Raw genomic sequence first — 12,030 nt, forward strand, 5'->3', positions numbered from 1 at the left:
CGGCGCCTTGCAGACGGCCTCGAGACTATTTATGAAGCTTGCTTGCTGTCTGCCTGCCAATTTGTCTCACCACATGAAGGAGCCCGTGCATGCATCATTGCGGCTGACTGACAATTCGTGGTACGCACCAGGTCTCGGGGGCATCCACACCACTGTCTCCTCGCTCCCCGTTCAATCCTAATAAGCCGCTACCATCACCCCCTCCGCCGGGCAGCGAGCCAGCCCCCGCAGCCAAACCCGTACTCAAACTCGCCCGCATCATGGCAACTCTGACCGAGTCCGAGATCGAGAAGCTCTTCTCAGGGGCCCCGCAGTACTTTGCCCGTTCTGAGGGCCACTACACGGGGGCGCCCCATCCCTCGGTAGCCTTCCCGTGGGACGAGAAGCTCGAGATTAGGGACCTCACGGATCACACGCAGATCGAAGACAAGGCTTGGGGAGTGGTCACGGCATGGCCTCATATTACGCGTGACATCCTTGGCGACCAGTCGGCCGCCAAGAGAGCTACAGAAGAGAAGCGCCGAGCACACTTCTACCCGCGGTGCCGCGAGCGCCCTAGCATGCTGAGCTCGGCCGGCCTCGAGAAGGGGAGCATGGGCTATCAAGCGGCGCTTGAGTTGGGCGTGGCCGACGCCTTGCAGGAGGACCAATGGGGATTCGAGCAAATAGGCACCTTGACGCCCGTCATTGTTGAGCAACGCCAGAAGATGCTCACCTCTAGGGACGGCCTCCGCCACATGGAAGAGACGCTCATCATGGAACAGCTGATCAAGAATGGGCAGAGGTACAGCGAGCAGCACCCGCGGGAGCGTCGTGTCTCGAGCGAACTTTACAATGAGTTGTTCCTCCAGATCCTTCATCCGCCGACAAAGGTGCTCGACCATCGGGACCCCTATAGTCTCTCGGTGCAGATCCAGGCCCTCGTCAAGGTTCTCGCCGCCCCGAACATGTGGATTGACTTCTCCCATGTGGAGTGGCGGATCCGCCTCGGCCAGTTACTATGGGGAAACCCTATCGAGGACGAAGTTGACGACGGAGCTTCAGTCAGGACTGGCGAGTCGGCGAGCGAGACGACTAGCGACGTCCATGAGGAGAGATACTGGCTTCTTTTACAAATCCTGTTGGCCTGTGAGTTACTTGTCCGGCTGGACGCAATCACCGAGGGCGAGGAACTTGGCGTTGAGAGCATCCGGCCGTCAGAAATCCTCAAGTTTGAGAAGGACGCGAACAAGTCGGTCAAGTGGTCTTTGCACCTTGCTCGGGCGTGGCTGGAGAATATCGAGGTGGTAAAGACTGAGCCGGCGGAGCGGCCGGGTGCCGAAGACAAGCCGTCCGGCTGGTTAGCAACTCTGACCAAGCGGATATCACTATCTCGTGACGGCGGGTCGCATCGCCGTAGCCAGCACCACGGACCCGTCTACGCGATCAGAGGGAGGCACGTTCAACGCCAAGTCGATGGCTTGACCCATTTCGCGAGGCAGCTGAAATGGCCCGACGTCGAACCGTACGCCTGGAGGATATCGGCGAACTGCCAGAGCATCGCCGAGGGGAACATCCTTGACGACTCACTTGCCAGTGCGGGAAGCCGAAGCGACAGCCATCGCTCCTCATATTTTGGAGGCTCGCATCTTGGCGAGCGCAAGCCAGATTCGAAGGTCAAGCGGATGCCGTCCAGAAGAAGAAAGATATCAGCCGCTCTGCACCCCGCAGGCTGGCTGTCCAAAAGCTACGTGTCGGGGCTGATGCTGCCAGGTGAAGGACTTTGCCACTTTTTGATGGCGACCTTGCTGGAAAATGATCGCGAGGCCATGGGGAGACTTGGACCCATGGCGAATCTATGCGGTGGATTTGTGTACTCCGGCAAGAGCTTCTGGAGCACGTCGTGCATTGTTGGCCGGGTTCTCGCTGCTGGCAAAGGCTCTGCTGAGTGCATGGGCTGGATTTCCAGCGATATTAAACCCCAGAGACTTGGCGACGGTTGGGTAAACATTGAAGTTGAGGAAACTCCCGGTAAGCAATACATGCCCTCCAGCTTGACTGCAACCGTGTTTGCTGACTCGTTTCCAGATGACGCCCATAACGTAGAGAAGAAAGCTCGACTTTGGGGGAAGCAAAACATTGAAAGAGAGTCACGCGTACTGGGGGATACTGATCCCTCATCTGTCTTCCCAGCAGACTTCATCATACCGTTTGAAAACATCTACCGGGAAAAGACACCCCCCTGCCTTAAGATTGACCTCAGGGCTCTTAATCTTTGGGCCCCGGTTGACTCGGTTTACACAACCCCTACCGAGGACCTCAACGCGACGCCATTTTCTGAGGCCAGTCGACCTCCGGAAATCCGTACTTATACGTCGTCGGTATCTTTTACGGTAACAGACATGGACTCGGGGGCGGAAGAGGAGCGTACTTTTGCGTTGGCTAAAGACATCAATTTCGTCACGGCCCACCCTTGCGTGCCGTCTCAGCATGTAAAGATACTGAAGTCGCCATCAAGCCCAACCATCCAACAAGTTGATCTCTCAGGGGATTCTGCGGCCGGTAAGACCGCCAGCGTTATTGGTAAGCCTGTACTAAGGATCGTGGATCTTCGAACTTATTAGCGAGACTGACATACAACCCAGGCCATCCGCTGCACAAATACTACACTTATACAGCTCTCCATTTGTCGGAGCTGCTAGCGAAGCAAGACTTCTCGCTAGAAGCATTTCTGAGCAATTATTCATCAACCGCCCACCGCCCTAGCCTGACCCCTGCGTCAAATAACGCTGCTAAGGTTCTTGTGATTGACTGCATCACTGGCTTTCAGTCGTTGCCGCAGGAGCACGAAATACCTCTGTCGCCGGTTATAAGCCGGTCAGGCAGTCAAGCATCAGCTAGCTGGTCGCCGCTTCAGCCTGGGCCTGTGGCCGAGTCCGTGTATGGTACGGCCGCCGTGAGTGGTGCCGGGATTGGGAGTCTTGCTGGCACGCTGGAAAGCGCGAGCAAAAAGATGCACTCGGAGACACGGCGCCGCCAGTTTGGATCTGACATGGAGATTCTTGTCAGGGCTTTTTGCGCTGAGAAGGGCTGGAACGCCCTGATCAGCAGGCGAAGACGAGGTTGTTTAGCATGTGCGATACGCGAGGCCGGGGCGTTGGGCTGGAAGGTCATTATCAGAGTCGATTAAGGATAAAATGCGACGAAGCTCCTGGGGGAGTTGTACGAAATTATTGGGAAAAAGCTGATTAGGAAATTCAAAACAAAAGGCTCTCGGTGTAAAAAGCAAAAAAAGAAAACCGTCAAAACGGGTCATGTCATTCAGGCAATGGGTGGACGGAGGAGGAAAACACGGTTCTTTAACTGGTTCATGCCTAGACGCTGTCGATACCCTCTCTATGTAGTATTGTGATGAAGAGCGATCATTATTGATACTTCTCTCGTATTTCTCCTCTCTCTGGTCTTGTATTTTTCCAAATCAAGGATGGAGCAAGGCTGAACATGGGGGGTCATGTAGGAGACTTGGATCTTATACGGAGGTTACTTGCATCCTACATGGATGATAAACCAACGATGTTACTGTCAATATGGAACTGCGGTGATGCCTGTACGAGAATATACACATGGTTGGTTACCAAGAAGGTATACAAGCACTTTCGCCTCGCCCCGGAATGTAATGAAATCCTAAAACCCCCTATCCCCGCCCCAGGTGCAACAAGCAGTTCGCAAAAAAGGCCATGCAAAAAAAGGACATAGAAAAAAGGAAGACAAAAAGCCAACAGGGACCAACTGCTACATACTCTGCCTTATTATCTGCTTGGCTACCTACCTATCCAAATCCCCTCAGAGGTCCCGCGAGCCACCGGACGCTCGGGCGGCGGCGGCGGACCACTCGTGCCAGCCCTTCTTCTCGCCGGGCAGCCGGACGCTCTCAATCTCCTTGCGGGTGACCGCTCTCCACTCGTCGACGGAGATCCAGCCGATGTAAGCGCGGTCTCCAAAACCACCAATCCAATAAATCTGCTCGACCACGAGGCGCACAAAGTGCGACTCGTGCACGCGCGACCCCGGCAGCCAGTACCGCGCGTCCGGGTGCACGCGCGTGAAGCACGCCGCCAGCGCGTCGCCCACCGAGCCGCCCGCGCGGCGGTCGTCGCCACCATCGATCCGCTCGACGTGTCCCAGCAGCGAGAACCGCGGCAGGTTCGCTGCCGAGTACGGTGTTGGTGGCGTGGGCATCACGTTCTTGACGTCCTCATCACCATAATATTCATCTTCGCCGAGACGGGTCCTGCGCAGCCCCAGATACGACAGGGCCCTGTTGACGAAGCCGCTGTCACCGCTTCTCTGGATCCGCTTCGCCGGGGGGTGCGGAGGCGTCCACTGCACGGCCAGGCTGACGTTGCTGCCCGCGGCGGCGTTCTTGAAGCTCGTCTCGATGGTGATGGCCAGCAGCGTCGGGCTGCCGTCGTCGCCCAGCCCCGCCTCGCCCGAGCAGTCCGAGATGTACTCCATCAGCCCGTGCGGCATGCCGCCAAGCCCGTCCGGCCGGTTCTCTTCTGTTGACGGGTCATTGCTGCTGCTGTGGCTGTTGTGGCTGGAGGAGGCGGGAAATACCGTCGCGAGCGTCCCCAGCGGCGTCAGCGAGAGGATCCGCCGCGCAAGCACCGCCGATTCGTATGATGTTGGTACACGGTTGATGTTGCTGCTGCTGGCGCGCTCGACTGCGGCCGCTGCTGCAACGCTGCAGCTCGAGAGGAGGAGGGCGGCGGCGGACTTCATCTTGGCGGCTTCGGTGCCGCTGTGGGAAGCTGGCAGGGTTTGATTTCCTGTGGTGTTGTTGCTGGGCTACTATCTCTTCGTACAGACAGGTGAGTAGAAGAACAAAAGAGAGTAAGACAACTAGGTGAGTCCTGCTCGGCGACTTTCCCTCCTTTATCAGTTGGCAGCAAGGGAGGGGGTGACTACGCCGCGGATCGAATGATACCTACCTAGCGTCATTTGTGTCATTTGTGGTGGGGTAGGTAAGCACCAGTCGAGGCCAAAGCGAGTGGAGTTACTGCTGTTGTCATGTATGTAGGCTTCGGTACACCTCTTAGCTGTAGTGATATGGTAGACTGAATATGATTGCTTGATTGATAGTAAATATTACACAGATCATGAACCTCATGTTTTTTGGAGCACCAAAATCATGCTTCCATCAAACGATTGCGCTTTCTCAACTCCCGCCATACAGCGCCGTTAGATAGCAGGCGAGACATTGATCGACAGCGGGGTTGCGGATAACGACGGACCAAAGTCCCATTGCATAATCAGATTACGGATAGCGCCAATCGATAAGAGATACAGTGTGTAGGTCAACTGTCCTACCTGCATTACGGCCCCATGATATTAATTCAGCTGAACGGAGCCACCGTAGCACCCTGATCTTCTGGGGCCCGCCAACTCACGGGCATGGTGCCCGTGAGGCTTAGCAGTACATTTGACCCCCTGTAAAATAAGTAGATTTTTCGAAAGTATCGCCCATAGCCCACTTTTAGCCCCATATGCTGTATTGGGTCTAGCTTACGCCCCTTTGGCTCACCGCCTCGGCCGTGTCAGTGCCTGTGCCAGCCTCTGTCTTGACTGGTGGCATTCGAGCCGCTTTTTGGCTGCAAACGAGTCAGAATGGCCATACAACAAGACGCATTCGACCACATACCGGTCTACGATTTGATCAATCTGGCCGAGGCTGCCATTACTGTGTCCTAGGCAGCCAACAACGACCCTGATGATCCAGATTATCGAGACCCTCGCCTTGCAGCCTGGATCGCTAGCGACGATGCTTTCCCGCCGCTTGAAGATATGCTGGAAGGTCCAGGCGCCCTGGAACCGCCTTCAACGGTTCCAAGCGACCGGGAACAGCCTTCAACTCCCAGTATTGCTCCCCCGGCCCAGTTACCGCAAGAAGAATCATCGAAATCGAAGCGAAAGCGTTCCTCAACTACTAGGGCAAGGAAGAAGAAACCCAACAAGAAGCCCAACGATAAACCCAGTAACAACGGACAAACCTGGAGAACCTCGTGGTCGACTGCTATGACTAATAAGGTCATGGAATGGTTCAAGGAGTGCAAGGATCGAGGCCTCTTCAACAGTACGAAGAGAAACGACTATACAAAGGTGTGGGAGGAAGTCTTGGAGCTTTGTAAAGAGAATTGGCCAAATGAGAGGTGGTCAGAGAAAAAGATCAGCCAGAAATGGAATACTGAGCGCTGCCGTTTTCTTGCTTGGAAGCAGTTGCTTGAGGGTTATTCGGGCTTTACCTTTAACCACGAGACTGGGCTTCCTAACTACGATGAAAGCACTTGGGAACGCTTCCTCTCGCAACACCACTTCCAGGTCTCACCAGTGGCTGAAGACTATTCCTTTGGGTGACGTGGATATATCGGGCAGTCTTTTGGCGGGAAAAAGCAACTGGTACGAATCTGGTCGAGGCAGCTGAATCCCAATACCAAGACGACTCTCAACACCAAGAAAACGACGGCGAGGATTCGGACTGCGATAACCCAGAGGACCTTGACGAAGAATCTATAGACGAGAGCGTTATAGAGATTGCACCTGTTCCACGCCGGTTAACTACTAGGCAACAGCATCGTCGAGATACCGATCCTGATATTACGCCTACGCGTAGCGTCCCCCCCCTCATTCCAGTTAGAAGGAAAACACCAAGCACACCCAGTACTATATCTATTGAAGCACCCATTGACGCAGCTATCGACGCATTCGGTGATGCTCTTCGTGAGGCATTTGGGTCGATATCGCAGGTACCTGGCACCAAGGAATTCGCCGTAGCGGTTGAGAATATACAGAAGCTCTTTAGCGATAAACTCAGTACTGGGGAACTCGGGAATTGCTTCAAGAACCTACAGAAAGACCCTTTGAACGCGGTTTTATGGAATAAGATTGGCTTGGAGATGAAGAAGTATTATGTAGAAAAGTGGAAGAAAGGTGACGGCCAGGAATAATAAAGGCTCAGTGCCCAGTTGTTTAACACCAATTTAACGTACTTGGTTAAGTTGAGGCAATTTGGCTGTAAAGGCGCATTTGTCTATAAAGAGCAATCTTTTCCCTATCTAGCTAACTTGCTGCCAAAACGCTACAACTCATCACCTTTTGCCCTATACGCATACGACCCTCTCAACGCCACCAAAGCTATCGCAAATGCTCTCCTCCTTCTAGTTTTTCTTTTCCGCCTTAACTGTCCTATACTGCTCCCAAGAAAGCGTCGCCACTATATTCCGAACCACATCGGGGTGCTTATCGGGCATCAAAGTTTCCAACCGCGTGGCAGCCTTAATAAGGTCAGCTTCCTCCTCTATACTTAACGCGACCTTTTCGTTCTGCTTAATCAAGAAGTTGTGGAGCCCAGTTACAGCATACACGATTTGCACCTGCTTCCTCATACTATACTCAAACGGCGCTATTCGTACGATCTTCCATCGCCGCTTAAGCTACCCGAATGCTTGCTCAACCACAACACGAATGCGTGCGTGCCGCAGGTTGAAGAGCTCCTTCGCGGTTTCCGGTCGGCGCTCTACATTAATCCAGTCCTGAAGATAGTATCGAACTGCAGGGAAAGGAAGCATTAAGCCATTACGAGTACCAAAGCCTGAGCCAGCTAGGTAATACCGATTATCGGGGACTCTAAATGCCCTCCCAAAAGCCTGGGCTACTAGAGAAGCGTCATTCATCGAGCCCTCGGCGCCGGCAAGTACATAGCTGAAGCTATAGTCGCTTTTGACTACAGCTAGCACGTTCTGTATAATACGGCCCTTTCGATCTCGCTAGCGAATTTGGTTAGCCTTCCTCACGTAGGCGGTTATATGCGTGCCATCTATTGCCCCGATACAGTCGCTGAACACGTTGAGCTTTGGATCCAGTTCGATCTTTGGGTCCAGCCAGTCGTCGTCAGGTAGGCATACAAAAGCCCTGTGTAAAGATACGAGCATTGGCAATAGCTTTCTGACGATCCGTAAGACAGCGCACTGAGTAATCTGGAACATATGTGCCGTTTGGCGTTGACTTGCGCTATGGCCAAAGATCCAAAGCACAACCATGACCTGTTACTCAGCTGACTGGTATCGAGAGCCAACAAGACCCTCGTTGCTTTTAAGCCATTCAACAAGCTCAAAGAAAGCTGCTCTCTACATCTAGAAGAGGTCCTTGAACTGCGTTTCCGAGCCGGTTAAGAAGGCGTTGGCGATGTGCCTCGCAACTACAGGGCCGCTAGGGTGAATAAGCTGTCGGTTTCGGCGGTTTCGAAGTACTCGGCACGACAACAGATATCGATATCTCTGAATAGCTACAGCCACTACAGCTGTAGTAGGATTGCACGCCTTACATCATCGTTATTGGCGTCGGTATGTGGTTGGCCTTGACGAACGCTCCACCATACTAATTACAGTGCAACTCAGTTCTTCAACCCCTCTATCTGGCTTCCGTAAGGCCAAAGACTGGCTTCGTGCTCACTGCTCACTGCTCGCCTCTTGCCCGCCATTTCTCGTGGGCATAGAATTTCATGGGTTCGTGGGCATGAAGCACCTCGAATGGCAGAAAAAGCCCACATTTCTACTTGATCAGGAAGGTGGAATACCTTGCATTAGCGTGGGCACAGAAAACAGCTCGGCACAGAAACGAGCCGATCATACCCTTAAGCTACAACCGAGCCACAACCGAGCCACAACCGAGCCACAACCGAGTTGAACCTTGAGATCCAGGCTTCAATGTTCCCTCTCAAGTGGTTCGTGCCCGTAGCCCCAAACGGCCCCGCAGGGCTCCCACAAGTCTTAGCTAATCAATCTCGAAATCCAGTGGCCAGGTCCGTAATCCAGAGGCAATCTACGACCTTGACACCGGCTGGAATCGTTTGAAATCGGCCTATTTCCCGACGACAACGACGACACCAAGGATCTCGCAGCGACCACCAGAAATCTTCGACAATGGGAAAGGTTCACGGAAGGTAAGGCGTGCCCCCTCACGCTATTTTAATAGCAACAACAAAATCGCTAACCTCGTTCTTTCGATTGCAGTTTGGCTCGTGCCGGTATGCATCCTCTCGCACCTACTACCGTCGGCACCGCCGCCGATATGCCATGATCTGGAACCGAATCTGACAACGTCTCTACAGGAAAGGTCAAGTCTCAGACCCCCAAGGTCGAGAAGCAGGAGAAGAAGAAGGTCCCGTACGTTCAGCCTCCGGATTCTTTTACGGGCAGCGAGTTGGAGTGGTGAGTTGTTTCTGACCATTTGAGCAGTAAGGGCCGCGCGAAGAAGAGACTGCAATACACCCGCCGTTTCGTCAACGTCACCCTGGTTGGCGGCAAGCGCAAGGTAAGTTTTCATCATTATCCCAGGGGAGGGCGGAGGCCGAGTTTCGCCCCTCTTCCTGAAGAGAAGCGGGAGCCCAACTGACATGTGCACACCTGCGACACAGATGAACCCGAACCCCACTGCCTAAGCGACTCACCGGCGGTGACATTCTTCTTTCCGGCGAAGCCCTCAACACGCAATATTTTTCCGAGGGCAACCTTCTCTGCTTCCGTTGAGAATGTTTCTGTGAACGGCAAATGTCAGTCATTTCCCTTCGGTGGAGGGGGGGAACGAATTTTGGTCGGCAAAAAAAGGTGTGGAATCTAGTTTTTTGGTTCCAAAAAGCCTCACAGAACACCATGGTCATCAAATTACCACCGCACTAGCTTTTCTGTACTGGATATGGGGACGCCATTTTCGCGCTGGGGATGGAGATGGGGGATGAAGGGGGCATGCTAGCGATGCTTTATGTCTCTATATTTTGAGGGAGGACACTCGACTAGAGAAGACCTCGACACTCTCTCTGCTACAAATCCTCCTGGATGGAGGGAGTACTCGGCTCCGACTAGACGCAAAGCAACAAACCCAACCAAAAACACCCATTGTGCCCCTTTTATAGTTGCTCGTGTGATTGTTCTGTGTTACTTAGGATATACCATCTAGTCTCTATGGCGGCTGCGTACGCAGTAGGTTCGCAACTCAAATCGTGATTTGAATGTTGGAACCCACCTTTAGTGGTTGTATACTGAACAAACCAAAATAGAGCCTCAACTTTCCGAGTTCACAGCCATGGGTTGAGCCCCTTCCAAATCGAATTAGATCAAAAATGAAACTGATATCCCTGTGTGAACTTCTGAACTTCTGTGTGTCAGGTAAAGAGACCAAGTCATTTTCTGGCTCGACGTTGAGTGGCAACCAGAAACGTGTTTATCCATCTCTTCGCAGGAGAAGCTTTGGTTTTCATTCCACTGTTCCCGATATAGAACTAATCCCGTGTGTTCTTGAGGATGAGGGCCGCATACTTCCAAACTATGTAGTCGGCCGTAACCGTGCTGTTGTCATCATCGCATTCGTCGTAGGCCTCGGACAGCTTCTTGGAAACTAGGAACTTAGGCCAGTGGCGGTGGCTGAAAACTCCGAGAGCGAAGAAGAGGCGAATAACCAGTAGTGCAAGCTCTGGACTGCTCCCCGCACCATCCATGGCTTTCTGGTAGCCGCACTCCGTGATCTGTAGCCCACAGGGGAAGACATGTTAAAAGGCTTGTTTGTTGAAACACCGAATTAAAATCTTTGGTAGTAATAGCCACGTCCGGCCGGAATAGTAAATTCCCAATAGAGACTTACCTCCCAGGTTTGATGACGAGACAAAGTCGCTCCCCCGCGAATCAGCCAGAACAGCCACTTGATCTTGTCTCGGTCCATCGGGTCCGCCAGGAGGTGGTCGGGGATCCGCGTGGCCGGGTGCAGGTCTATATAGCGCTGCCTCCGCCAATCTCGGTCGCAGTCAAAAATACGGATGACCTGTGGCCTTTCAAACCACTCCCAGTCACTACCGAGGCAGGCTTCGAGGTCACAGGCGTGACCGAAACCGCCCCGGCCGTGTCTGATTAGACGATCCCGCAGCTCAAGCTGGTCTTGACTCCCTCCAGTTCTAGAGCCTCCATCTCTATCCATATAGCGGTGCTCGTCTAAGGTATCCGCATGCTGGTAGTGACGCCCCTCGCCGTGGCGCCGGTACCACTTCTTCTGCGCGTCCAGCAGCAGCGCGAGGCTCATGCGCGGGCAGGCGAGCACGGCGCTCTGGAACTCGGGGTTGCCGCCGACGCGGTGGTAATCGGCCTCGTAGTCCCTGTACGAGCGGATTTGGGATCTGACGCACCCGAACCACAGGTCCCACGTCGGCCCGAACGCGGCCACCGCCAGCTCCGACAGGAACGAGCGGCCCGACAGCAGGCAGCCGATGCGCAGGCTGCTGCGCGGCAGGTTCAGGTTCTCCGACATGAACAGGATCTGCTCGAGGATCTCGGCCGGCAGCCGCTCGATGGGCGCCGCGGGCTTCTTTTTCTTGTTCTTCTTCTCTCTGCTGCGCCTTGCCTCGCCGAGCGCTCGCTTGAACCGCCCGGGGTTGGGAGGACGCCAGCCCTTCTTCCGGGGGCCTTTCCCGCGGACCTTGACCGGCGTCAATTTCATGGTTTTTGTCTAAGCTGGGGCTTTGTAGGGATCTCGCAGCAGAAGAAAGACGGGTCCAGAATCCTGGTGTTTTGTGGTGGTGAGAGACTCCGTGTTTTGGGAGACAAGAACTGTGGGTTGTCTAATAAGAGGGAAACATGGCGCAATTGCTTGGTTTGAGCTCCCAACTTGGGAAAACCTGCCACGGGGATGAATGAAGAGAAGAGAAGAGAAAGAGAAAAAAAGCAGAAATTTGAGGGGAGGGAAAAAGACCCGAACTGCCTTAAGACGCAGAGATAATGCGATTAAAAACCACTTCAAATCCCACGACAATCCGTCCGCAGGTTAGGCCGCAGAGAGAGTGTTCCATGAATGAATAGATACAACAAGGTATGACGGAGTTCCTTGAGTGCTGGACTTGACCCGAAAGATGGGTTGGCCAGCTTGGCAGCCCCACTATAAAGTTCGTACCGGGCCAGGGGGTTTGGCTAGGACAGAAGCTTATTCCCAGGTTTAAGCTCTGACGACAATTAT

General features: G+C 53.7%; 4 protein-coding genes across 4 annotated transcripts; 2 read left to right on the forward strand and 2 right to left on the reverse strand.

Annotated features, from left to right (window-relative positions):
- Nucleotides 1-128: 128 nt before the first annotated feature.
- B0T26DRAFT_280762 (uncharacterized protein) lies at nt 129-3,325 on the forward strand. Its single transcript, XM_060434147.1, has 3 exons — nt 129-2,010; nt 2,068-2,562; nt 2,625-3,325. The coding sequence occupies exons 1-3, from the start codon at nt 261-263 to the stop codon at nt 3,167-3,169; spliced, it is 2,790 nt and encodes a 929-aa protein (XP_060295895.1). The 5' UTR covers nt 129-260; the 3' UTR covers nt 3,170-3,325.
- Nucleotides 3,326-3,888: 563 nt separating this feature from the next.
- Nucleotides 3,889-4,674, reverse strand: B0T26DRAFT_608152 (pyridoxamine 5'-phosphate oxidase-domain-containing protein; the record flags this gene model as incomplete). The annotated part of the gene is made up of 1 exon (XM_060435852.1): nt 3,889-4,674. A coding segment is annotated over one exon (786 nt), but the record flags the coding sequence as incomplete, so codon positions are not given.
- A 4,067-nt stretch (nt 4,675-8,741) lies between these two features.
- On the forward strand, nt 8,742-9,475 carry B0T26DRAFT_751206 (ribosomal protein S30-domain-containing protein; the record flags this gene model as incomplete). Its single annotated transcript, XM_060445346.1, has 6 exons — nt 8,742-8,758; nt 8,830-8,977; nt 9,048-9,087; nt 9,146-9,200; nt 9,273-9,348; nt 9,452-9,475. 6 exons carry the CDS (start codon nt 8,742-8,744, stop codon nt 9,473-9,475), a joined length of 360 nt encoding a protein of 119 aa, XP_060295897.1.
- An 837-nt stretch (nt 9,476-10,312) lies between these two features.
- On the reverse strand, nt 10,313-11,328 carry B0T26DRAFT_646438 (uncharacterized protein; the record flags this gene model as incomplete). The annotated part of the gene is made up of 3 exons (XM_060437811.1): nt 10,313-10,555; nt 10,672-10,961; nt 11,043-11,328. The coding sequence occupies 3 exons, from the start codon at nt 11,326-11,328 to the stop codon at nt 10,313-10,315; spliced, it is 819 nt and encodes a 272-aa protein (XP_060295898.1).
- Between the last annotated feature and the right edge of the window lie 702 nt (nt 11,329-12,030).

Source organism: Lasiosphaeria miniovina, assembly GCF_030549165.1.
Source record: "Lasiosphaeria miniovina strain SMH2392-1A chromosome Unknown B0T26scaffold_4, whole genome shotgun sequence".
Lineage (NCBI taxonomy): Eukaryota > Fungi > Ascomycota > Sordariomycetes > Sordariales > Lasiosphaeriaceae > Lasiosphaeria > Lasiosphaeria miniovina.

Coding starts and splice junctions, on each gene's coding strand:
- B0T26DRAFT_280762 (XM_060434147.1), top strand. CDS start 261: ATGGCAACTCTGACCGAGTCCGAGATCGAGAAGCTCTTCTCAGGGGCC. Junction 2,011..2,067: donor TGAAGTTGAGGAAACTCCCG/GTAAGCAATACA, acceptor ACTCGTTTCCAG/ATGACGCCCATAACGTAGAG. Junction 2,563..2,624: donor TAAGACCGCCAGCGTTATTG/GTAAGCCTGTAC, acceptor CATACAACCCAG/GCCATCCGCTGCACAAATAC.